Raw genomic sequence first — 27,893 nt, 5'->3', positions numbered from 1 at the left:
GCCATCACAAAGTTTAAAATAGTCCCTCAAGAGCTGTACTGTGAACAAATTAGAAGGTCTTTTTTTTTAATCACTGTTTTCTCCATTTGCACTGAAAGCATTCATAGAAAGAACAAAGAGATTAGAAGTACAGTTCTTTAGCACCTTATGGTTTTGTAGAAGCTGAAGCAGACAGCGCCTTCAGACCCAAAAGTACACTTTTACTTTTCATGACCAGGGTGTTACTTATTGAAAAATGACAGCTTTTAGTGCTTTCTAATAACAAGGATGAGATGATTTACTTCTGAGTTCCCTTTCTCAAAGCAAGGAAGGTTGGGAAAAAACCCGACTTCTTTAGCATAACATCTGAATCTGGAGGTGCCTCTGCTTAACAGTAGAATAGAATATTTTTATAGATTTAGTAACATATGAAACTTTACCAACTATTACTCAAAACTAGCTTGTTCAGAATGAACTGATAGCAGAGAAATAAAGTCCCTAGTTAAAATCCTTTTCCAAATTTTGAGTCAGAAGAGAGCTAAGTCCTATATGCCATCCCCAGAGCTCAACTACTTTGGTATCGTCATGTTAAATGTAGTGAATTTCTTCTCCTTCATTGATGTTGACAAAATAACCTAATAGTCAGTAACTGGATGAACTATATACAATCAGTGTGCATAACTTAAGAGATCAAAGTCAGCTCTTCTGTATCTGAAACTGTTTTACTTAACTTGAAATAACAACAGTGTCTTCTGAATGACTAAGGGGACTTTGTGGCTAATCAATTTCACTGTACCTGACAGTTGGTTAAATGAGTTTCCTCATCTTGTCTGCGTAGAAAAACTGTGGGTTTTAAAAACTAGAGGAAGTAAATATATTAAAAAAAATTAAAAGTATATGCAAAATTGTGGTTAATATAACTAATAGACAGAGTACTGTCCTTGCTGATTATTTCTTTTTGTTCCCCACTTCAGAAGAGCTTTGTAGTGGTCATCTGAAATTGGAATCACATAGGCACACAAGCACAGCTTTCTGCAGCTGCAGATGCACAGCTCTACTGTGATGATGGGCTCCACTACATGTTTTTTAGACACAGAATGCAACAGCAAGAAATTAATTTAGCCATTGTTTATTTTTTAACAAATTCTTGTTAGATTACAAAGATGTTGATTATGTCTTTGCAGTCAGTGGAAACAGGTACAAGGCTTTTTCAACACTGAGGAAGGATAATCCCCTACAGTACTGTTACCGTCCCTTCTACTGTTGATAATAATTGCTAGTTTTGAAATAATTCTGTAATATGGAGACGTTTCCAGGTTCTTCCCACTCTGTGTGGCCTAGTTAGTGATGGGCAGGAACTGAACATGTAAAAGGATATTACTGTGGGACTGAGAACAGGCTGGAGGAGGGTATGACATTTTGAGATGTGACACTGGAGGGAGAGGCACTGTTCTGTTCTTAGAGAGCACCTAAGAATAAATGAGATAGTTAAAGAGTGTAAGATAAGTTTTTTTTATCATTGGATACCACTTCGTCAGAGTAAGAGAAAATGTGTACCCAGAGGTTACTCCCTATAGCTGGGAAAGGTGCAACACTGTCAGAGATAAAAAGCAGAAAGCTGGAACTCCTGTTGCAGTAAATAAATGGGACAAGATGGTACTCCTCTGAGAAAGTACAGCACAAAATCACCATGCAACACAAAAGTAAATAACTTTAAAAAATATGTTATACTCAGAGGAGAAGCTAGCCAGGGCCTCTAACATGCATACTTGAGGGTCATCCTGAATATTTTTGTAGCAATGAAACTTAACTGAGAATGTAGGGAAATAGCTGACTGTCACTAAGATTGTAAACCATGGCAAGAAGTGGAACACAGGAAGTTGTCTGCCAGCTTCTCAGATAGAAAATGGGCAAGATTGTCACATTCATAAGCTGCTTGGAAGAGAGGAACACCACCTATTACGTATCTAAGACAAAGAAAAGACTGTCTTTTAAGTTTCATTGTTGAATACATCCCACACCAAGAAAAAGTATAATTTAAGGCCTCATTAAAGTAAAACTTCCATTTTGTTTTACGTGTATGTCATGGTTTATATGCTACTTGTTCCTCCTGCTTTCCCCTCCCCCTTCATGGGCTGGAGAGAAGAAATGCAGGCATAAAAGGCAAAGATCTTGGGTTGAGATAAGAACAGTTTACTGGAAACAGCAATGAAATCAGAAAATGTACAGTAACATCAAAAATACTGATGACAGAGGGCCGTTAACCCTGTCCTGACTGAAATCAAGACAGTGTATCTCAAGTCCACAGTGAGATCAACTCTTCTGTCTTAAATAATTTCAAAGGCTGCTATTGATCACTACAAAGGCAGTACCTCTTCTTTTGAAAATTATTTTCTTTTCTCAAAATCTTTTCCTTTTCTCAACCTTTATTATTTTCTTTTCACATTTATTCCACTCACAAATCAGTGCTTTAGGAGAGTAGGCAAAAGAGGATAGCTAGAAGCAGATGACTGCACAGTCTTCCGCTTTGGAGGACTGTGGAACCCAAAAGAAGAGCTTTTGTAAGCTGCCTTGTAGCTCTTCATAGTCTGCTACTTTTCTGTGAGAGGCAGGCAATATAAAGGACTAGAAAACAGCAAATTTTGTGTAATCTTCTTAAAATTAAGTAAAGTATATTAGATAAACATAATGAAAACATTAAATTTTCTTAAAAATCTTACGAAAAAATACTCTAATAAAAATCTATAAACCTAAGAAAAGATACAGTGCCTGGCTGTGCAATTTCTCCCACTGGTTATGCTATGACTTAGCTCTGGGAGCTTTTCGAAGAGCATTCCTGATTTCCAAAACTGGACTGAAAGAATAAGCAGATCCACAAATGCAAAGTGTTTTAGGGGATTCAAGGTGGAAGAGCATTATAGCAGCACCGGCAGTGCATAATAAAACCAGGTGTCTGAGCCCCAGAGGAAATGAACATTTACCAATTACTTGGTGAATTGCTTGGATTAGACAGCTTTATTATACAGTTGCACAATTACAGATGTGGAGTTGTTACTGAGATTTTTAGAAAGCTGTTGAAGATAGAATATTTGCTTAGAAGCCTAACTCATCAGGCAGTATTTATCAGTATTTCCACTGTAAGATTTCTGGTATAGACAGATGAAATTTAATTTATGCTGTAATTGAGAGCAGTTCATGCAAGTGAGTGTATACTGAATTAATTGCATCTAGGGCTGGCTGCCTTGAGTTTTGATGATGAAACCAAAACCCAGGAAAAACAGCTTACTTTTCACTTTCAGTGAGAACTGTGTAGCAAGCATTGCTTTGTGTTTCAGTGAAAGTTCTTGTGAAGCTAGCTTACTTAAGAAAATCCCTTCAGTATGCTACATAGTGTTCTCCAGTTATATTTGTGAGTTCCCAACTGAGCTATACTAGCATTCACAGGGAAGGACAAACACTCCTGCTCTAACACAGGATAGTTGACCCTGGACGGCAGCCAGAATAGGGCTTTATCAGCACTGGGTAATGTGAGTTTCCTGAGATCCTGTAGCTGTGAAATAAAATGGAGGTGAAGAGTTAGACAGGCGAGTTGTCTCCCTTATGCATTGTGTCTCACTGTTGGGATCTGTGGGGAGTTGCCTTGTCTTGTAGTTCTCGAAGTGCAAGCAGCAGAGCAGGGAAAAAGATTTTACATGCCTGGCCTGGCCACTAATGCGGTCAGCTAAGGCAAGTGGAACTGTGAAAGGAGACAGAGGAACAAAGGAAGAAATGACAGAAGTCTGATAAATTCTGAAAGAGAAAGTGGTGAAGGGAGAAGGAGAGGTCACAGTGGATCTGAGTTCCAGCCTAAGTACAGGGGAGACAGAATTCAGGAGAGAATTTCACCTGCCATGTGCTAACACCACAGCAAATGAATATGTGTCACCCTCCTTTACGACCTCCTAAAATTTTATTTGGCAGCTAAGGAAAAACCTCACTCTCTTTTTATTGCTCTCCGGAGAATTGTTCTTTCTCTCCTTCTGTCTGTGCAGTGGAAACAAAATCATTGTTCTTTCTTGAGGTGACATGGCATGCTTGAAAGTGTTTTGCGTATTTTATAGCTTCATTTGGTTGTTGCATGTACTTCCGTACTTGTGGGTTTTATTGCATGAGAAGATTAAGCTTTTTGTGTTTTACAAAGTTAAGAAGATGATCTATGACTTAACTTCAGCCAAAGTGCTGCTAGAAAGAACCAAACTACCTGCCAAAACATTACCTTGCAAATCTGAATGTGGAAATGTCTTGTTCTCTGTGGGCAAGGTAGAACAGTAGCATAAAGTCAGGTAATAAACAATCTTACCTAAATTAATTTCTTGTTGGAAGATGGCAGCCTGCTTTAGTTAACCAAAAACCTGTAGGAGTGGATTCATCCATACCTGAATAGAGATTACTAGTTCAAACGTTTTAGCAAGATTACCAAATAGGCTGAAGACAAACTGACCATGTTGGCTTCTTGGTCTGTTCTCTGGGACATTTAGTTCTGGCTTCTAGATCAGCAACCTTGAAAATGCCCAGAAAACACAAAATGGAAGTCAGCACCATTTGGGAGTTGTACCAGCTTTTTCACTGAAGTAAGAAGCAGCAATACTGAAATAATTTCCATACTTGCTTTATGAGAGATTTTCCTGCATGTCAAAGATTTATTAATAAATCTTATAGCAATAGCAGACATTCCTCTGCCTACTTACTACAGTGATTGTGTTTTCAAAGTCATATTATTCACTTTTATCTTTCAAGACTTTATTTAAAACTTCTTTTTTTTTTCTTTTTGCTGGACAGCAACTGAGTCACATTAAGAAACTGTAGGTACTTGTCTGTATAGTGTTCTTTGTGAAATACCATTTGTGTATGATGTTGTGTTTTTCTGAACTGCCTTTTTCTGAGTAGTTTCTGCAATTAGTAAGGAAATGATAGTGCCACAAAATATTTTCTGAATTTCTAATGACATTTGATAAATATCTGCTTATAGTTTTTGTATGTCATACTGGGGCACATATTGATACATTTCAGTTTTTATCTTTCATTGCACTTCAGGAAAACTGTTAATGTATATACATTACCTGAAAGTAATTTTTTTTACTTTACAAAGGAAAAAGAATTTGCCCATCACTTTCTAAGAGCAGTAGCCAAGATCATCTGCTTAGTTAGCTATTTTCGGATTTTTTTTAAATCAAAATCAAGTAATATCAAACAGCAAAACAATTCCCTTTGTCACACAGTACTGAGTACTCTATTAAGTTACTGAAAAAAATGAGTTAATTTAATGAATAGTGAGAATTACTGCTTTGTTTCAAACATTTTATGTCTCGTTTTGCTGTTGCTTGCATACTAAAATTGCAGATGCTTCAGGAAATATATCTATTAGGTAAGGTATTTTAACTAGGAAATATATATTAGGAAAGGTATTTTATCTACTTAACTAATATTTTGTTGCATTTTTCATGTAAAGAATACTGTGCAAACATCAGGAACCCAAAAATAACCAAAAGTGCACAGCCACAGTACAGAATTGATTTTGAGACTTGCCTATCTTGTGGTCTTATTCATAAAGAAGAACTAGTGTGACATGTTTGGTTTGCCAAGAAGCAAACTCATAACCTATAAGGCTTTTATGAATTTCTGACATAAACAGTTACTGTATTACATTCCATTCACGATGCAAAAACTGATGTTATGCTTCTGTAAGGCAATTTCCTAACTGTTGAATACTGAAGATCAAGGAGTTTAGAGGATGCTTTTAAGTTGTATAATTTAGTTTTAGGTACTATTGAGAGCGGGAGGGTGTTGAACATAATGATTCTTATGGGTCCCTTCCAACTTGAGATGGTTCTATGAGGAGAGCTTGATCTGTGTCAGCAGAGAAACTGGAGAACCACTAGGATATTAGGTCTTGTACCAGTTGTTGGAAATAATTATGTGCTTCCTTACTGAAGACAGATGCCATATAGACCCCATAGAACTCCAGCTTTCCTGGTTCATACATCTGTGTTCTAACATGTCTTCTTGTATATCATATGAGCAAATGTTGTGACTAAAATTACAGGTATGCAGAGCACTTTAGTTCTCGCTGACACTTTTTGACCTTAATTCATGCTCACTTTTTTCCATGTTTTAAAAAATACCCCAAACACACCCCTCCCTCCCCCAAACAACAGAAGATGCAAACACAGTGAGGACAGACACTTAACAAAGTATATTCTGCACCACTTCATTAAATGCAGGTAATCCTTGGCGTTACTTGTATCTACTGATGTAATGAAATCTCTGCTATGCATTATGTCTGCTGCTTGAGCCCTGTGAAGAGAGTTAACTAAGACATCATCTCCCTAAATTGAAACACAGAGAAATTAATAAAGCCTACTTAGAAAGCGTTACAGCCCTTAAACTTGGTAAGGAATCGGTCTGCATACGGAAAACACAGTTCTGGAAAAAAACCCTAAATTCTTGTAGACTACAGAATTTGAGTCTCAAGACCCTATTCTGACGATGGTTTCCCAAGACATTAGGCAAGCTTGAGGCTTTGTGTGTCACATCCTAGGACTTACTAACATCCTGTCCCCATCCTTTGCTTCATCTCTTATGACTACTTGATCTAGGGAGGAAAAAAATAAACAAATAAAAAACCACCAACAAAAAAATTCAAATCATCACTTAAAGAAAGAGGGATCAGCACTTTTCTTCTAACAGTACTGGGAAATTAGATTGGTTCAGCTTTCTTGAGGATCTTGACATTCAGTGTATGATATCTATCCTCTTAGTTTTGATTTAATTATTAGGTGTATTTGCTACTCTCATGTGGTTTTCCTTTTTAAGACAGTTTCTGCAGGTTCCATTTGCTCCCACTCCAGATTGGTGATGAACAGTAGAAGGATGAAAGTATTGTGGAAGTGAAAGCATTCTTCTGCTTTATACCTGCCCTTTGAAAATGTCTGCCCAAAAACACTATGACATTGACCCCTTGTCATTGATACTGACCAGTGAGAGAGAACAAAGATCTGAAAGGTCTTTTTAACCCACTCACATTGAGTATGAGAAATGGTCTTCTTTCACTGTCTGGCAGCTGCTGCTCTTCTAGTATTCAAAAATTTCAAGTACTGACCTCACTATGTGAAGTAACTTTCACCTTGTTTGGGACTTCAAACATGCTGATAGCTCGAGGCCATGTTATACATTGTGTAAATGTTGTAGTTTAGATTCTCTTGTTGAATTTCCTCATGGTGCTGTGGGTTTTTTTGGAGTACTCGCCAATATCAGCATGTGCCACCACCGGGTAACCAGCCACAGAGAGGGAGGGGAGCGGTCAGGGGGGAAGATGAGATCCCTGGGGCAAAGGTCCCATGAGAACTGGGAAAAATAAAAAGAGGGCAGATCCACCTTCAGTCTTTCTGACCTGAGACTGCTGTTGGGAGGAAGCTGCCAGCAGGTGTGGGAGGACCTGTTTTGTGCTCCTGCTTTGCACATCCCACATCCCAGCTCTGGAGCTGCACCCACCAGAGATGTGTTGTCTCTCATCAGAGCCCCCCACCCCACTGCCTGCCGTCCCTTGCTGCGCAAGGCCTGTGCTGTCCCTTGCCCACTGCTGATTCAGAAGCAGCAGCTGTTTGCTGATCGAGACCGTGGCACTTGCAGCCAGTGCTGCAGCGTCGGGAGTTTGTGAGCCCCACCACTCTCATGGACCTTACCCACTGCTGGCTCCAGAGCAGCAGTTTCCGCCAGTCAAGACTGCAGCACCTGCCTGCACTGTGGTGTCCAGAGCTGTTCCGTGCTTTCTCTGTCTGCTGTCCTGCACTGGTTTTCCTGCCATGACCAGGGGGGGAACCTGCCGTGGGGGGAACCTGCCATTTTCCTTTGTTATTGTTTGGTTGTAGTTTTGTTCTGTTTTGTTCTCTGTTGTTAGTAAACTGTTATTCATTTCTACACTTTTGCTCAAAAGTCTCATAGTATCAAATTTGCATAATTTGGGAGGGAGGGGTTTATATACCACTGGGTTCTCGCCTCCTTGGTAGACCTTGTCTTAAAAACAAGACAGTAAACTGTAACCATTGACACATTCTGAGGACTAATTCAGCATCTGTTCACATGAATGAGTCTACAAGGGTGGCCAAAAACACTTTGTAAGCTTGGTTTGTTACTATGCCAAGCCCTAGAAAAAGTCTTCAATTACCTCACCATCTGAAAGACTCACACACAAGATTTATCCCACAGTCTAATAGGAAAAATAAAATGAAGGCCGAGTCATGCATCTCTTCTCAGCTCTTAGCAGGTAGGAGTTGTTCATATGAATATGGCTATGAATGGAACAGAGGTTATGACCCATGTTGTCTCCAGGCAGGCAGCAAGTAGCAGGCACTGATGCAGTTTCATGGGGAAGGACAGGGATGATTTACATGTCTATTTATGTGTTTAGATTTTAAAAAAAATATCCTAAGGTATCACAATTTTTCTTCTAGGCGTTTATCTGTAGGGGTGTTGCTAGGAAATTGATTCAAATAGAAAAATTCAGTTAAAAGAACAGCTGTTTTGGCAGTAGAATAAAAAGAGAGATTTTTAATAATAAAGTGCTACCTGAAATAATGTTGTTAAAAAGGTGATGTGCAACAAAGTATACAGTCATGTGATCAGATCCCATGCACCTCATTGGAATTAGGAGTCCACCTGAATGATTTGCTCATCAAGGATAGATTTAGGCATATTCCTAAACATAGTGGTATACTTTAAAATTCTGTTGATTTTTCTCAATGTCCTCCAAGCCAACATTAATTGGCTGCTAACTGGCCCAAATTTTGTGTTTTAGTAAGCTTATTATTACATTAGTTGGTTTTTGTGGATTTTTCTATATCGAGACCTAAGTCTATACAGCAATTGACCAGGGTGTCTGTGACAAGACTTTGAAATGGATCTTCATTTGAATTAGCATAAAAGCCTCATTTATTGGTATGTATTTATTTAAATGTATTATATATGTATATAATACATTTAAATGTATATATATTTAAATGTATTATATATGCAGCAAACCCAACTTTCTTCTTACTTTTCTTAGAAACCTTTTTCCTTTGAAAGGTCTCATACCACTAGCAGAGCAAACACACAAACTTGTATGCAACAGATTATAGGTTCTTGTATATTCCCAGTGATGCATTCCCTGGACCTCCACAATATAAGTACAACACTGTTCCCGAATATGTGTACAAGTGTTCCCAACTATACTGCAACACAGTTGGAGGCACAAATCTTACTGAAGAGGTGTCCCTGCTTTGGGGAGGAGAGAGGAGCAAGCCCATTGTCTGGTCTGCAAGGTGGCTGTATTCTCATCCTCTGCCCTAGAGGATTTCAAATACCAATTTATACTTTGGAAGTAGTGGAGGTAAGACTGTAGTCAAATATTCTGTAGCTTCTGTAAGTGGTGTGGTGGGCAGCCACTTTATATGTAAATGATATACTGAGAGTAACTGAGAGATTACAAAGACTTTTGGTTTTGTGCAAAGGTGGAACAGAACACAGGACAACTTAGCATCAGTCCTTCTTCCACCTGGCTGATTGTGACACTACGGGTCATCCTCTACCTGGCAACCTGTCACTCCATTAGCGGGCTATCATACCCATGGTAATTCCTTATCCCCATATTTCATGAAATATCTCATAGCTGTAGGCCTCATTCCCAAAAATGTCAAAAGGTGGAAAAACCTCAAAGTATCACCTAATTTGAATGTTTCATAGAATTTCTGTGCTTATATCTCCACAGCTACTCATCTGTGGACAGACAGGTCCACAGGTTCGTTTGAGTAGCCTGTTGCATCTCCAGAGAGAGAGTGAATAGATCCCTTCTTGTTACACAGAGGTTGAACTAGATGAGCTTTAATGGTCTCTTCCAACCCAACACAATCTGTTAGTCCTTTTTGACATTATTCCTTTGCATATAAAATTGAGTTTTAGTCATAGTAATTAATCTTTCCTTGTGTATTTAGAGTGGATTTATTCATGATATGCTTATATTTAAGCCAGCACCTAACTGCATAAGCTGAAGCTTCCTCTCAAAGGATTTGAATATAGTCAAATGGCAGAAAAAAGTTTATTTCTCCCATATCGTACTGCTTACTGAGGCTTCTGTGGAGTTCCTGACACAGAGTTGCTTTAGTGCCTGCAGAGATGCTTTAGAGCCAGCACTGGGAGCTGAACTCTTCTGGTTACTTCTCCTCTGGTTTGATGGAGCATTGTCTTAATGATTAACTATTAAAATCTTACACCTAGTAGTTGCATATTTATCTTACTCTGTACTTGTTAGACCGTTCTTTTCTAGATTAAAAAAATGCTTGCCTTTCAAAAATATCTGTGTTGAGTTACTTGCATGCTGCGATCAAGTCATATCTTCACCTGTCAGATAAGTTCTTTGAGCTTGTTAAAAATCTCTGTAAGTTGTGTTTACAGCACTTATTTCAGAAAACAAGCATCAAGAAAACAAGCAACAACTCATTACTCATTTTCCAGTAACATCCTTTGTGAGACATCAGTACAATGATACATGCATTTATCATTCCAGGAATAGCTGTCATTTAAAAAAAGTGTGTTAACCCATTTTTACTATCCCACTTCTTAACTATCAACTAATAATATATAGCTTCATAGAGCATCTTCTTGAAGCTGTAGGGGACTTTCTATCTTACATCTTAAATCCTTTTAACCACTGCTGTGTTTCTATACACTCTCTCTCATTTTATGCCTTGCACTCTCAGTCAACTACAGGACATAATTTTATATATGGTTTTCTATAAAATTATGTTACAAACACACCGCTTAAATAGGTTCACCTTTATAAGTGATCTAGATTCCTGTCTCTGTTGCTGTCCATGCTTGCCACTCTACTAACTTTTCTGTCATCAGATTTGAGAATGTGCTATATAAGAACATAGTTTCAACTTTCCTGAACTACAAGGAAGCACTGGAGCCTAATAATAATAATAATTGTATGTGGTAAGTAACATTTCCTTAAAGAAAATGACTAAAACTATGTTAAGCCATCATAATGGATTCAAAGTACAAACTGATATGTCAGATCTTCTGTTAGCTTCCTTATGAGTGACTACATTATTAAATGCTTACAGATTCATACTTAGTCTCTAATGGATTCAAAGATTTTACTACAGTTTTAAAATAAGGAAAAACATTTTTGTAACATGGTTTGTTTCTATGGTAGAACATAACAGTTGAAAAAAAACAGGTAATTTGCTGGGGATCCATTATATTTCCCTGAAAATTCTCCCTTTTACTTGGAAGAGCCTTTCTAACTTTGCAATGTATTTTTGCACACATTCATTTTAAAATAGTATTTCCAGTTAAGCAGCAGAGTCAATAGGAGAAACAAAACAAAGAGGAAAAAGAACATCCATTTACTGCTCAGATTTGAAGAGGGAGTAAGCTGAGTGTCAGAAGGCCACTAACAGGAATCATAGAAGATATGCATAATGGTGGTGAGAATGACAAGGGAGAATGCAGAGAGCATTATAATATAAGAAATACAAAGAGTAGTTTTTAACTGTAGTACCAGGAAAAGTGGTGGACACAGAGAAATTATCAATAATCATGAAATTAAGAACTCTTACCTTTAATTTATTTCTGATGTATATTTTTTCTGTGTATATTTTTCTTTTCTGACAATGCTCTGATCATAACTTTCTTTAGTACTTCTCTTTAGTATGAGAGTTTTCTCTGCAGATTTCCTGAATTTGTAAAGATATCTGCAAGTTCTGAGATAATTACCACAAATAGGTATCATTTCAACACAGACACTTCTCTATACATAGACTCTGTGTAAGCCTGCTGTCACAAACGTGACTTTCCTCCTTGTTTGTTGTTAGACAAATTACATTTTCGAGTCTGTGATGTGCACAAAAAGTGTTTAAACTGAGGCTGTGTATTCTGTCTTTATACAGAAGTGCATTCCTCTAGTATCAGTTCTAAGATTAGTTCCCTAACATTCCTCTAGTATCAGTTCTAAGATTAGTTCCCTATATTCAATGACTTTATTTGCAAGTGAGAGAAGTTCCTTCATAGCACTGCTGCAGTCTGTGCCATCCATGTGTCTTTAGCAATAAAGTCAGGTTTTTGTTTAGCAGCAGCTCCCCAAGTCCCTAAAGTCCTTTTACTAGATATTGGTCTGTGTTCAGTTTTCCATAAAAAATGTGCAAATACATTGGACTTCTCCAGAACCTTTCTGCAATATCTGTGTTTTCTGAGATAGCTTGAATCCTGATACTCTGGTGGGATTTCCTGTAAGACCCTTTGCAACTTTGGCAACATTTTTAACTTTGTTGTCTATTTTGCACAACCCTTCGTGCACAGCTCTGTCATATATCTCTAGACTAACCTTCTTCAGCATGGCAGAAGAACTTTAAAATTTAATCAGCTGAAATTTAGTCAAATTTCCTGAGAGTAACAAGAGTAATTGTGTGATACTTCCTTGTCTTATGCAAAACTTTTGGGTTTGGGTTTGGTTTTTTTTTGTTCTTGAATAGCTTTCCTTTTTCTTCCCATGTCTCCCTAGATTTCTCTGAGTCAGTTCTCTCATTTCTGCAGGATGATCTCATCTGCAAAATATAACTATGGTGGTCTGGCCTTATCTTCCCAGGTTTCTCTTAAGCTGCACAGTGGGCCTTGCATTCATCAGCCACAGAACGGTCAAATGGTGAAAAACCCATTGGTGCCTACAGCAATTGCCTATAGACAAAATGAAATAGCAGCCATTTATCTTAGTCTGATCCTGTACTATTGATAAAGTTTCACAGCATGCATTTCCAGTGTTAGATTAAACATTTCTGTAAGGCTGTCTAAGGAGGGTATGAAGTATGATTTTTATACTTCTGTCTTAAGAAAGTAGTTTCAAGAGCAAAAAGTTAGTCCTCTGGCAAATTATAATCACCTGTAGTATACTAACCAAGCAAATAATAACCTGATGGCTTTTTATGGTTACTGGGGCTTCTAGGCTTCTAGGTATCAAGTAGCAGAGATGTTTATTGCTGAACGGAAGGTGCTGTGAAAAAGTTCCAGCCTCAGGAATGCCATATGCCTACAACAGGGAAAAACTCCTTCTCCATTACTAACAATGGAAGGTGGGGCTGTCATCATATTCTGACCTGTAAGTGCCCTGCATTTCCTAACCACTTCTATTCCTTGAGATATCTTTCCTTCAGCCTCCAGAACAAGTCCTGTTGTCTCTCATTGTCCCTCTCTCCCTCATTGTCCCCCCAGGACATTCCACCATTAACACCAGATGTCACCAGGCTATTGCCTCATGGATCAGAGGGACCAGACCACAACATAAAACAGAAAAAATAGGAATGCATTAGTGCAACAGTCCTTAAAAGTTAGGTACAAGCATTCAGAGCCATAGCCCATGTAGAAAGAAGTGATATTAAAGGAAATTGCAGCTGGGAGAGAAACTTTGCTGTCTGAAGGCTAGAAGTGGAGGCGTTTCCCACTCCTAAAAGAAGAGTGCACTGTCATCAGCCTCTGGAACATGGACAAACAGGGCTTCCCTGAATTAAATGGTATTTAATCCAGTAAACAGTTTACAGAAAAAAATGCCATTGTTGACTTTAAAAAAGTGCCAGTGATGAAAAAGCGATGGAATTGTCTTGAATAAAAATTGAATGCATTATGAATTTTTCTGTTTTTGTTAAGAATAGCAGTTTAATCAGATCCAAAGAATAACATTTAAGAGGCTCTTATTTTTCACTGCAAAATCCCATATATATATAGGCTTGTAAATTATTCTTGTCTCACTATAGCCATCAGATATTTTCTAATATGAATTTCCCGTTCTCCTTAATTGTTTAAACAAGCAAAAATAATGTATTTTCTGTGATTTTTTTTATTTGCCTCTAATTGTATTTTTTTTTTTGTTAGCAAATCAATAACGCTTAAGGACCAAATTAATCTCTGAAGTAAATTAGGTTACCTTAATTGCACAAGCAGTAAATTGGTGTTTAGTATGATGCAGTGTTGAAATATTTCTCCTAATATACACACAGATTAAAAAAAAAAAAAAAAGGTAGTAATTCAGTAAAGCATGACTCCAGAAGCCAGATATACTTAGGGAAAAATAATCTTGTATTTGAGATGAATCAGACTTTATATTATTTGCCCACTCCTGATAGAGGTTAAAAACATAGTGTGTGGCAACAATCAGAAATTATTTAAAGATGTAACTCAGAAGAAAATACTTTTCCTATGAAGTTAGCAACTATTCTTTATCATGCACTAAGTATCAGATTGTGTCTGAGAAAAATAAAATAAAAAATACTACAAGTATACCTTTGCCTTCTAAAAATCCTTGTTTCATCTTCTGTTTTTTGATAAAAAACTAAAAAATGTGAGATACTTTTTAAAAGAAATGTTATTTTAGTATTTAGAAGATGTATGTTTCAAGTGCTTGCTTTAGAGAAGCCAAAAATTAATTTCATTAGTTCACATTGTCTTTACAGGACAAGAAGCTCTTCAAAGCCTATTGTCATGACTTCTATTACATTGCATGAGCCATTTTAAAAAGGAGCCTACCTTTCCAACTTTCTCAGTTACAACCCTGCTTGCTTCTTTCATTCCACTTTGAAATTGGATCCCATAAAGAACATAATAAAAAGGATATTATTTCTCCTTTTTTGCAGGAAAAAAAAAGAATAATTGGCTGCTTTTAACTTAAAACACTGCCCAAACTTGTACCTCAGAAAGCTGAGTGTAGCATTAGAATGTCTCCTCTACTATAAGGCTTATAAACTTTGCTGCCTATGCATTTGCCTCAACCAGCGAAGAGTGCCAAATGCTACATGTTGCATTCCCTTCAAACAAGAGATAGATGATCACTTCTTTAACTCGACAAAGTGTCAGAATCTGCCTTGTGTGTCCCCTTTCTCTCTGCTTGTGTTGATCAAAGTCAAGCCATAGGTCCTTGATTGTCCTTCCTCTGTGAGTGGTCTTGTGCAACTTCTGTCCTCTCCATGCTTGCAGGGTAGTGGTTGACGTAACACCCTGATGCAGAGAACGTGACTGTAGTAGTCTTGTTTCTGTCTGTGCTGAAGACCATCTAATTACTACTCTAATGAAAACTAGACTTTATTGTTGGTGGTGGTGGTCTTGTTCTTCTCAATACTCAATGAGTGTATCTATTCTAATCCCTGACCGAGGACTAGTATTTGAGAGCTTTCCTGGGATCAGAAGCATAATTCCACTAAATGGGATTCAAGACTTGTCAAACTCACAGTTGGTCTTTAAAATTGTGTCATTCATCGTACTGTGTTTCTCTGTATCTCCTTAGATATTGACTAAATCTTGTCAAATAAGTCTCCTTGTTAATTGCAGAAAGGCAGGCTTCCAAATTGTCTGTCCAAAGATATCAAAGATATATCTAGAATAAGAGATATTTTTTCTTTCTATGCTCATAAGCATTGAATTTCAGGTGTAAGAAATGTTAAATATTTGAAATTTTTCATACAATATCTTCCTTTCTTCCCGTGTGTACTTCAAGAGTCTTTCAGCCTTGCACATGGTTTTGATTAAATACCAGTGGTTGTATCATTAACGTTTTCCCTTTAAGCAGTCGAAAGAAAAACATCATCCTTTGAATGCCTTTTAAAAATCTCAATATAATTACTCTAAGTAACTGGGTGAGAGATTGCTTATTCCTTTTGATGGTATTCTCCAGGCAATAGATGAAAACAATGTATGTTGAAATAGTGCTGGCTTAATGCAGTTGCCTAGTTATGGTACCAGTGCAGGAAATTTCTGTTATTTTATCTGTTTTGAGAGGGGGAAAAACTAGTAGAATAATCTTTTTTAGACTGTTCCCTTTAAAATTCAGAAAACAACACTTCAAAGATTGACTAATCTAATAAAAACTTCCAACCACGATGTATTTGTACAGTATCATGATAAAGTTTGGTTTTATTCTCAAAAAAGCAAACAGGAAAATGAGCCGTAAAATTCAGTACTTGCCCATTGATTCAAAGTTCAGTCACTCTGGATCACGTAACTTTTGTTATCCTGACAGATACTGAATATTTTTTATTTGGGCAACATTGTAAGTTGAAGCAGTGCTTCCAGCCTTCTGCTAACATTGTGGCAGTGTAATTTGGATTGGTGTAAAGAAGCAGCATGTGGTTAAAGAAAAATTATGTAACGGAACCCAGAAAATTTCCTTACAGGAAATGTTTTTTGAAGGAAGAGGAGCTTTAACCCAATCCAGCAACTAAGCACCATGCTCACTTGCCCACCATTGGGATCAGGGAGAGGATTGGAAGGATAAAAGCAAGAAAACTCATGTGTCGAGATAAAAACAGTTTATAGGGAAAGCTAAAGCTGAACACACTAGCAAAACAAAACAGGGAATTCATTCACCATTTCCCAAGTGTTCAGCCATCTCCAGGACAGCAGGCCTCGGTCATATGTAACAGTGACTTGGGAAGACAAATGCCATGAACTCAGAATGTTTCCCCTTTTGTGCTTCTCCCCCCAGCTCTATGTGCTGAGCATGACACCCTATGGTCTGGAATATCTCTTTGGTCAGTTGCGGTCAGCTCTCCCATCTGTGTCCCCTCACAACTTCTTGCCCATCCCCAGCCTCCTCACTGAGGGAGTGGTGTGAGGAGAAAAAAAGGCCTTGGCTCTGGTAAGCACTGCTAAACAGTAGCAAAAAAATCCCTATTTTTTCAACACTGTGCTCATCAAAAATCCCAAACCTAGGATCATACTAGCCACTGTGAAGAGAATTAACTCTATCCCAGCCAAAACCAGTACAAGGGGACAGGAAAGAGTGCAAGGGAAGCGAAGTAGTAGATGGCGTCTTAGATGCTGTTCAATGTGGAATGGCATATCTATACCATATTAGATAGTACTTAAAGAGTAATTGCACTACAAATTTTAAAGTGTTCCTGATTAAAGACAAATCTGACTGCTTTGGAAGGAAAATGCCCATTCTCATTAATACGGAGAAAATCAGACACCAATCTGGAGGAAGGTGTTGTTTGTAGTTAAAATGTGAGAATGAGATGCTGAACCAAACAAAAGGGGAATTTCAGTGGTAAAAGACAGTATTGGAAGAGAAAAACAAGGCTAGAAACAGGCATTAAAAAAACAGAAATAATTGATAGGAGGAAGAGGAGTAGGGAATAGAGATGAAAAAAAGCCAAAGATGCTATTTAAATAGGATGTGAGAAGAAGTTAAGTATTTTAACCATAGTAACCAAACTCTTCATCTACTATTGAACTACTCCCATTTGAATGCTTCTCTGCTCCCTTTGTATTCTGTATCTGTACATTACATATGCTGTGATCCAAAGTTATAAGAGGGCCCACAGTTACGATTGCTTTACCCCTGCAATTTCTTTAATGCAGAAAGATTTTGTTTAAATTGGATTTCAACCCAGTCTTGGAGCAGAGCAAGGCAACTTAAGTATGAATTTGACCTCATGTGTCTCATGAGAGAATCATCAGAGCACACAGTAAAGCAAGAGATGTCTCTTGTATTTGTCTCTATGCGTGTAGCAAAACCCCCTTTTGGTTATCACCACAAAAGTAGAAATTCATGTAAAGAGAGTAAGTGGACTCATTAAGGAAAGTAGTGGTGACCTTCTCGTGGAGATCCAAAGTGTTTGCAAGGGAATGGGATTAACACACCCATGGGCTTGCTCCGCCTGTGAGGTTTGGCCAGCATGGAAGCAAAATAACAAGTTCATCCCATAGGAAGAGAGGACAAGACAGTGAACAAAGGGTCATTTGACATTTCAGAGAAGGTGGTAAAAAAGCACAGTGTAACGGCACAGTTAATCCGACTGGAGATCAGAGCCAACAATGCTGATTGCCCTTTGTAGCTCACTGTTGAGTGTACCCTGTGGCTGGAGGCTTGTGCTTCCACCTTCTTTTTCTCCTTGTCTTAACATCAGCAAAATGTGAGGGATGGTATTAATACTTTTGCAGGTATTTTCTGATACTTTAGTAACATTTTGAAAAAGACATAGGTACCTGGAAACATTAAATTCATTTAACTGTCTTGTTTGTACATTAGAAATCCGCATGTGTACAACCATAACATTGACTGTAGAGATGGCAGGTTTAGACTGTAACTAATTTCATAAAGCCAGCAGCATGAGCATTTCCAAGCAGTACAGAGAACAAAAGTGTTAAGAATAACCTACACATTCCTTGGAACTGCTCTCTGAAGTTCGGATAGACGGAGACAGATATTTGCAGGCCCAAGGGAAAGACCATGAGAGAGACTTTATGCTGTGTGTATGTGTGTGTGTATATATATATAGTGCCTAATATATAATCTTTCTTTAGTAATAGCAGATAACCACTCTTAAATCCTCTTGTTTGAGTAGTAAACTGGAGAAAAAGGAGGGGGAAAATTATGACAATAGTAATCTGACATCAGTTTGCACATAGGAAGTCTAACAGTTCTTCAGCTCACGTTTGGGAGAAGAGCAGAAGACTAAATCAAGGTGTAGTGCACCCCTTGGAATGTATTTATACTCCTTATGTACTGTGGAGTGACAAGACATGAGGCCGAAGTGAGGACATGAGGCAGTGGGGCAGGAAGTGAGAAGGAGCATGCTCTATGACCACTATTGCTATGCTGCAAGTTTCTTTTTAAATTTTTTTCTTCCCCACACCCTTTGCTTTTCCCCTTATCTGCACCCCATCTCTTTTACGGTTTTGCCTGTTGCTCTGTCTGAGCCTGGAGAAGCTAGAGGAAAGCAGTACTGATGAGGGGCTCACTGAATTCACAGGGTGGGACTCTGCATCTGGGTTAGAGAGTCACTAATGGGGTGTTACAGATAGCTGGGGGTCATGTCTCATTGTCATGGCAAGCCAGGTTTCTTCATGTGGACTAGGTGCACTTGTGTCAAGGAAGAGACTTTCAGTTTTAATGGACCTTAAAGTTTCTTTCTCCACCACACTGGACTTCATTGCTCTGAAAGCCATGCCCCAGGCTGCTTTCAGTCTGTACTATCTACAGTTCATCTGATCCCCTAAGCTGCAAGTTTTACAGGGTGTTGTTTTCATAACAGGTTCTTAACTGCTGCTTATCTCCTACTGATACTGCATAAAACCTGCCCAAAGCCTTCTTTTTTAGATAGAAATTAATCTGGATTAGTTTCCAAACTGGCTGTCTAAATCGTACAGCACGTAAGTTCCAGAAAGTAAGGGGTTTTTTCCATGACCATTTGTAAAGGCATTTGTCTACTTTTATCCACATATGGTTTGTTTTTCTGAAAAAAAAAAAAAATATTCAAAATGAACATGCTTAACAGCCAGGAAGAGATGCTTTGTTTTACACATGGCTTCTATCGGTTCAGTACAGCTTTCCTTTTTTATTGCTTAACATGAAGACTAATTTGAAAGACAAATAAGCAGGAGTAGCAGTTTTCATATAATTTGCATTTCTTTCAAATTGTATTCTGTCTAAAGGTGTTGATGTTGTATAGATGCTATTCAAATCAGTATGTTTATGTGCCAATTTTAATGGTAATATTTATGTAAGTAGAATAATGTCTCAACCCCTCACTGCTCAGTAACCTGCAATATCCAACATCTTTGTCTCCTCTTCTCTCCCCAGCACTGCAGTGATAACACCCACCATTGCCAGTCAGATATGAATATAGTAGGTGCTTGGAAGAGAGGTTACACTGGAAAGAATGTTGTGGTCACCATCCTAGATGACGGCATCGAAAGAAACCATCCAGATTTGATGCAGAATTATGTGAGTGTCCACAAGAGTCCTGATTTTCTGCTTTGTTATTACTCAGAAAAAATTAGCTTCTGGAAAGATGGAGAGAGGCAGGAGAGAAGGAGGAAGAATCAATCAAGTGTTTCCTCAAATGTTAACACCAATGGGAGGAAGGAAAACAATTATTGGTAATCGTATTAGTTTAGTGAAGACGGTATTCCATCTGAACATATTTAATATCTGGAGCCTCTTGTCCTGAATTTCTGAAGGACTGGAACCAATTACTGGGTATTTTTTCTCTCTTCTACAAATTTTTCTTACTCAATATGCTCACACTCTCAGAACGTAGAACTGGAATACACTGATTTTCAGTTAATGCGTGCAGCTGAAGTTCATTTTTACCAATACATTTAGTCAGTGAGACAGTAGCTTTTCTCAAAGACAGTAATTTTACAGTAATCCTTCCATGTATTCATTTTTAAAGCTATTTATCTTACTTCTAGAGACAAAAAGGAAAAATGCATGACCAGTTATGATTCACTCTGTTAAAAACAATTGTAGAATATCTTGGAATCTTTCTAATAAATCTCTCTTAACGCTACCAAGTCCCTCATAATTTGTGATAGAGCTGTGTCCTTTGTTTTCAATGTCCTATGTCTCATGTTGCCTCAGGAGGTTTCCTTTTGCTTGTGGTTCACCACATTTAGATGATTGGTTTAATATAACGTGGAGGCTGGATAACATAAGGAGAAGCTTCTTCTCTAGTGGGTAACTTCCTGTGTTAGTGTCAGAGTTTGAAGCTATTCAGAGCATCAGGGCCACACTTTACTGGAATGATTTGTCCTGTCCTTTGGAAGTAGACATTACCAGAAAGCATGTGACCATGACAACCATGGTTTGTCTGAAATAAAGTGTGCAAGGTGTACATACACACAAGGTAAGAAATCAAGCAAATATATTTGGATTGAGCTGGACTGATTAAAGTGACCAGTGCAAGGCATGCATATACCTTCACTCACATTACAGATATGTCTTGTTAAAGAGCCCTGAACACATGCATTTTGTCAGTAAGTTTATCTTCTTGATAGAGTATTAGAGAGGTCAGGTGAAAAAACCATCTATAACCTGTTAAACCTACAATGGTGTCCACAGGTTAAAGCCACTTATTTTAAATTGGCCCTATTTATATCTGTATCCTTTCCCATGCTACACATGGAACTCAGCTTGGAGGGTGACTGGCAACAGACCAATTTGTCAATGTATGTTTGATCCTAATACATGACACATTTTTCATTTTAATATGTGAAGTTATTTAAACAAGCAGATAAAATTTGACCTCCTCAATGAATGACCTAGATTGTATCATATATCACCTCATCCCAGTAATGTCTTTCCACTGAATTTAAAGCAGCTATTTAATTCCTTACCACCTCCTCTCACCCTTTCCTCACACCAAGAAGGAATTCCCCCAAAGCAATATGCATTGCTTGTTTGATCACAGATACCTTCTGTATGTTGGATTATAGGTGGTGTGGCTGCAAACAGGAATATTTGATGTGGATGTGGTAACTGGTTTTTAACACAGAAGAGTTTTAAAATAGCTGCTTGCCATGTCAACACACCACATGCTACCACATCTATTAATGGGACCCGTACAAACCAGGAGCTATTTTGTCTATATTTTCAGCTGTAAGAATCCTCGTAAATATGGAACAAAAAGAGATATCTTTGAATATTTGAAACAGTTACACTTCCAGGGAAATGGGGAGATAGTTTGTGTTGCATTTCGAGGTGTGATTTTGTAACAATATCCTTAAAAAAATTACATTATTAGTCCTTGAAACAGTGGCTGAAATTTCAGTCATTGCTGTGCAGATAATTTCTTGACTCTTAAAACATTTAGCAAAATCCCAGTTTTGATAATGGACTCCCTTAACTCCTAAAAGTTTCTTAGAAGAAATGTAGTCTTTTGGTTAAATGGAAAACCATTTTCTATTTCCTCTCTGATGTTGGAACTATAGTTTTTCAGAGCATGTGTTATCCTTCTCTGTTTTCCAAAATTAAAATAAAATATATATAAATCTTATAATTATTAAATATATAATCCTTTACTGAAACACACAGTCATCATAAAGTGAGAGAAATGTTAGTTAGCTTGATTACTCTGTTGTAGGAACCTGCTGAAGAATGTATAGGCCACATGAGTCAATGGCTACTTAATGAGAAACTGGTTTTCTTTCTCTTGTTGGCTACAGGATTCACAAGCCAGTTTTGATGTTAATGGAAATGATTTTGACCCTATGCCTCGATATGATGCCAGCAACGAGAACAAGTAAGGCACTATGACACTCTTGACATTTACGATCCAAGTTATCATGTAGAAAGTACAAATTCTTCTATGAAAGTCTACAAAACTTGATTCCTCATGAAGCAGAATGATTTGCAGTAGATTTTTTCTGAAATATATATTTTTGTCCTTTCCATGCACACTGTATGACTCTTTGGAAGCATTTATCATTTCATTGAATTATTGGGGGCTCATTATGTGTGACAACTGTCTTAGTTTCTGACCCTCTTGAATTTTGTAGACTTTGTGTATTGAAGAAGTAGACAAGTTAATTGAGGTTGGGATTTTTTTCCCCCTCTAATGATGTCTTTTTAAAGTGAAGAAGACTCTTCATGTGGGGTTCAATAGAAACCTTATAAACCCAGAAGTGACAATTCTACCCGATGATACTGTGTCACATGACTAGTTGGAGGGATTCCATGAATGACATATATCCCCTTCAGAGCTCTGCTTCCCAATGTTTCTCATTCCAACATTGCTCTTTGGATGTGCTGTGTTGAAGGCTGAGGGAAATTCTGGGAGGACACCTCACCTCAGGAAATGGACCACTTCTGCCCTCATAGGTATTTGAAGGCAGTATTTGTTGGTTTCATTTTCTTAACTAGGTACTTGGCAGAAAGAAATACCTTTCTGTGGAATTGCATCATTTGGAGGAAGGAGAATCCTACTAGTTTTTCATATAATGATTGTGCATTTTGTTTTCTTGAAGTTTGGGTTGTTTTTTAATTGTGAAAAGCAATTTTTTTGTGGCTAGTAAAAGACATCTTTGGCATGGCTTATGAGAGGCCTCAGGACTACCAGCAGGGTAGTTATAAAAGTGCTAGTTACTTGAAAACAAAGTTATGAATAGAGGAACAAAAGTTGTTTACAGCCCAGAGATGTAGGCATTGCCACTCAGCATGCTGCAAGAACTAGGTTGTATGACTGACCACTTTAGCTTCAGCCCTACCTTTGAACTACGTGTCTGTATTAGAGCCCCGTAAAGAGTGTTGGAAGAGCAAAACTGTGACTGCATGATTACCACAAAAGAGTAGTAAACTCCAGTCATCTCATATTTGCACTTTACTCCTTTCCCCAGCCTTTGTGCAGTTCCCTAGTGTGAATCATGATGATAACTTTGCTACCAACAACAGGAATAAAAAATTGCATTTTAAGTCAGGCCAGGGACATACTGCATTTAGCTCAGCCTGAGGTCAGAGGAGAGTGAGACTGGCACAAGGGGGGAATATGAAGCATGGCCTGAATCACTTGCTGGCAGTGCCAGTTGCAGGGAACTGAGGTGACTGTCTGACAATGCCCTGAGTGCCTGTGATTGATCTCTACCAAACTGAGTGTGATGGACAGACATTTGCCATCCGTGGCTTCCAAGGAGTTTTGAGAAAAGATAGGACAGTGAGCCTGGCTCTCTATGAGTATTCCTCAGCTGAGCTACCAGTTTGCATCACAGCACATCCCTCTCTCCTGCTGTCCACCACCCACCTATTTCTATACACACTTCAGGGACGTATCCTGGCTCATCTGAATGAACATGTTGCTCTTCTTGAAGTTGGGACATGAGAGGGCACAGTTAGAAATATCCAAATTTAAGTGAATTGGGACTGATTAATTTCTCTCCTAGAGCTGGGGGATTATAGTTTTCATACCCTGCATCCCTCTTGAATACTTTTACTGCCCAACCCTCAAGGTCCTACAGTGAAATATGGTGGTCAGAGGACAGAAGCTGTGCTGTACTGTACTGAGCTTTGTCAGTGTTATCAGTAGGTGCAGTGTCAGTGTAGGATCAGCTTTTGGACACAGACAATACATGGAGCAAGTTTTTGATATAAGATTACGTGGCAGCTTATAACCTCTGCCTAGAGGCTCAGTGTTTCCAATTAGCAGGTATACTGAGCCTGGTAAACAGCACCTAGCCATCTTCAACTTTTGCAGATCTCATCCTTTTTCCCCAGCTGCCCCTGGACTCAACAGGAATTAAAAATACTACATAGATACTGAAAAGCACTACTAACAGCCTGTGTATGTTTTTTGTGTCTAAAATATCTTCAGAAATTAGGGCAGAATTCAGATTGTCCAGCATATGTGGTCTTTTGGCATTAGATACTTAAATTGTGCGTGGAAGTTGAGCTAAACACAACCAGGGAACATTCTGAAAGCCATGTTTTACAAAGACATCATAATGTGTAAATTGGTTTGGTTGATTCCTACTTCCTGCTATAGCAACTGGACAACATTGCATAATGCTGATTTGTGTCTTCCAGTGAAGGTGGGATGTACAAATGCGCCATTGTTTTGTGAAATGATCTAGTTTATTCTGCCTCGTTTTATAATCCAACCTTAAGGGATGGGATGATAAAGAGTAAAAAGAATGGCTGTAAAAATAAGCAAGTGTCTCTGGGCAGCTTTTCATGCAGCTGTGAAGTATCAGAGTTCTGGGTCTGTGTGCTAGCTTTTCACTTTTAATCAGCTAAGGCTAATTGGTGAGGAAAAGAAATGAGAAAAAATTAACTGTAGATTCAGTGTAAACACCAGAATGTCACTTTCCAAAATTATATTTTGAAAGTTTTACATTAAACCTTCTATTAGCTAGTATAGGAGGGTAGAAATAAGCACTAGACTAATCTTTCAAGGCTTGTAAAATCAGGGTGGGATGATAGTTTCTTTAACTACTATGGTATGCAGGAGTCCTGCCAGAAGTTTACTTTGGTTTCTACAAATTGGCAGCAAATCGTGAAGCTTGTAAATGGTACAGGCCTAAATTTTCCTTTTGCTCAGAGTCTAAAGACAGCAGTCAGCTGTGGATTAAGTCATTCCTGCTATGCAAAGCATCTTGTTTTGGTTTACTGCGGAGTACAGCTGCTTTATTTTTTTTCTGTTATTCCACTGCTCTATGCTAACATCTATGTTTAAAAAACTAGGCATTGTCAGTCACAGGTCCATAGGCAGAATGCAAATGGGATCACTAAAATGGTACAGTGCCCATTGTATAGCCTCAGGAATAAAGTAGTAATGTTCATAGTGTTAAAACACTTTTCTATTTCAGCTAAACACAAATGAGTTATTCTGTTTCATGAGAAATTTCTCAGGGATTATATTACAAAGCTTAGGTCTTGCTATGGTGACAGGTACTTTTATGAAACAGAGGAACTTTTAAAAGAGCTCCCTTAAATAATACCCACTGAATTTAGTGCACTTCTTACTAAACTTATGTAAGAAAAAGTAACGTGTTTTTTCTGTTTTGGAGATACTGAGTCACTCTTTGGATGCCTCTTCAACATTTTTTGGTGATACATCCTACTACATGAATAACTTATTTCAATAAACTTCTGAATTATCTTTTAATGAGTGTTAGTTTCAAAAATTCTTGTTAAAAAACCACTAGAAACACAAGTTCTTCTGTCTAAACTTTGGAATATGAGGACAACTTTGCATTTTATCTCACAAAAAAAAAAAGGATACAAAATATTTGACAGGAAGATCAGTTTCTGTTTCCTCCTGGATGGTCAATAAAAGAAAATTTACTGCTGTGACACTATTGAGTGCAGACACCCGAAGAACTGAGCACAGTCAAACAGAGGGAGCCTGAAGCTTCTCAATACTGGCTTGAAAGAACATCTCTAAAGGTTCCCACAGCAGCAGTTTGGTAGAAAGGAGTCCTGACAACTGGGATTACCTCTCTCTGCAGTTTATGCATTTTGACTGCTGGTATGCACCTGTTACCATTGCTGCAGAAAAAAATGAAGGAGAGATAAACTGTACAGAGAAGCACTGCTGCACAGTCTTGTGCTTTGTAGAAATCAATTCTGGAGTCCAGTGGCTAGTCACAACAACAAAAAAGACTCAGGCAATTTTTCACACCAGTCATTAACTTTTTTCCCTTGTGCCTTCTCAAGACTTTCAAACAGGACTGAACTGCAGGTCCCAAGGCTCACACTTTCAAGGAGGACCTGGGAGAGGCAGTGGTAAAGATGTATAAGGAGGCTGGAAATAAGTTGGCTTAAGGTATCAGTGCTTATACAAAGGCCTTTTTTCAGAAGGAGTCTTTATCATGTCTGTTCTTTTTCTGTACCCTGACTTTTCATCTTGACTTTCTCCAGTTTCTGGATGCTTAAAAACCAAGGATTCAGTGATGTTGTCAGCTGGCGGAGTGTGGTCTGTCAGTTGATGTCAGAAAAACACCTCTGATAGCACAGAAATATTCCTTAATGGGAGGGTAATTGAGGCTAGAGGATAAACTTGTATTTCAGTTAAACTATGTATTTCAGTTAATAGATCAGATGCTTATACTGAGTGTAGTATGGTTGATTCCTGGTACCAACGACTGAAGGTCAGGTGTCTAGTGTGTCTCTGTGTCTCTACAGATTTAATGGACTTTAGTTAGGATTCTTAGGAAACCACAAATTTTGGATTGTTTTCTCTGATGCAAAATATTTTCAGGAAGGTTTTGTTTTCTGTTTCCTTTGCCTTTTCATTGCACAGAAATGTGGAGATTTTTAAATAAAAGTATATTTCCCAAGCTCCTGAGGTATCTCCAGCTGATATATATTGGTGTGGATGAAAAACATAGATCAGGATAAATAGTGACGCGTAATATACTGTCATTACAAAAGCTTATGAAACACAAGATGTGGAATGGAAGATAAAATACCAAAGTACAGAATGTATCTCTAACAGAGCAGGGTCATGGCCATGAATTTAAAGTGATCAGTCCTTTATAATGAAGAAGTACAGGAAGGCTGGGCACACTTCAAGATGGAAGTCCAAAGTGTCAAGTCTCTGATTCACAGGGAAGACCCCTACCATGGGAAGGCACTAGTGTGGAACAAAACATTTCTGCTGTAGTAGAATATTCCTGCCTCTTACTGGCTTAAATAAAATTAGCTTGTGCAGAGTTGCTGAAAAATTGCAGTCTAAAGTCTTATTCCTGGCTTGGTTTACAGATGTGATATGATGATTTGCTTACAAAACAAGGAAAAGTGTGTACAGTTTAAATATTTGTTCTGAAAGTTATCATTGTTAAGCTGGAGCTATTCTAGTAGAGAAGTTCCTTCTAGTCTTCGATTTGCAGTTCAGAGTCGTGGTACCTCTTCAGCAGAATGGAAATAGAAGTATTGTCTTACATTCAAAAGTATTATTTTTTGAGTCTGTAGATGTGTTAGCAAAAGGTGATGAAATGCAAGCAGATGCAAATGCAAATTTGCACAGTTTAGTTGAGCATTTTTTCAAAAAACAGATGAACTGCTTTACCTTTATCCATCTCATCCAAAGGTATTCTTTATGCTTACTGTGTAGGTAACGTGGTGCAGCCAGTACATAGTAAACTTTTTCAAGTCTAAGAATGTTCACTGTAGGTGGTACATTTGGAATTTCTAGGAGCAACTTTCTAACAATCTTTATTAATTGTGTACAAGCCTGTGTTTTCTAAGGATAGTAGTACCTTGGATAAATATTGGTGGACTTTCTTAGGAATAGTAAATACATGGCATAGGCAAAAGTAATAACTATGTCAATGTTCCAGTTCTTACTCTAAATCCTTTAAAAACTATAGAAAATTATAATAGATCATTAACTTTGGATAGCTGTGTATTCAGAAACTGATAACTGTTCAGAAGTGAAACTGAATAAATAAACCAGAAGTTTAAATTAATAGGAACCATTCAGAAAGCATACCAAGAGTTTCTGATTTCTCTAAAGTAATATTGGGAGTGACACTAACTTGCTTTGCAGTCTGAGACTTTGTTCCCAAATTAGGATTAATTTTAGACTCTAAAAACATTAGCAAAACCTTAAACTATGCTCATTATCCATGTATGT

General features: G+C 37.9%; 1 protein-coding gene across 5 annotated transcripts in view; it reads left to right on the top strand.

Moving 5' to 3' along the window:
• Positions 1–27,893, top strand: part of PCSK5 (proprotein convertase subtilisin/kexin type 5) — a 196,088-nt gene that overhangs the window by 50,794 nt on the left and 117,401 nt on the right. For all 5 annotated transcript variants that reach the window (XM_027886279.1, XM_027886281.1, XM_027886283.1 and 2 more), the window contains 2 exons: positions 19,625–19,768; positions 21,991–22,067. In XM_027886279.1, the coding sequence (XP_027742080.1) occupies positions 19,625–19,768; positions 21,991–22,067 (221 nt within the window). The remainder of the gene's footprint in view (positions 1–19,624; positions 19,769–21,990; positions 22,068–27,893) is intronic.

Source organism: Empidonax traillii, unplaced genomic scaffold, assembly GCF_003031625.1.
Source record: "Empidonax traillii isolate 1590-97213 ecotype Southwest subspecies unplaced genomic scaffold, ASM303162v1 scaffold183:size818647, whole genome shotgun sequence".
NCBI classification, from domain to species: Eukaryota; Metazoa; Chordata; class Aves; order Passeriformes; family Tyrannidae; genus Empidonax; species Empidonax traillii.
The sequence above is the reverse complement of the archived record's forward strand: the minus strand, read 5'-3'. Positions and strand labels throughout refer to the sequence as shown.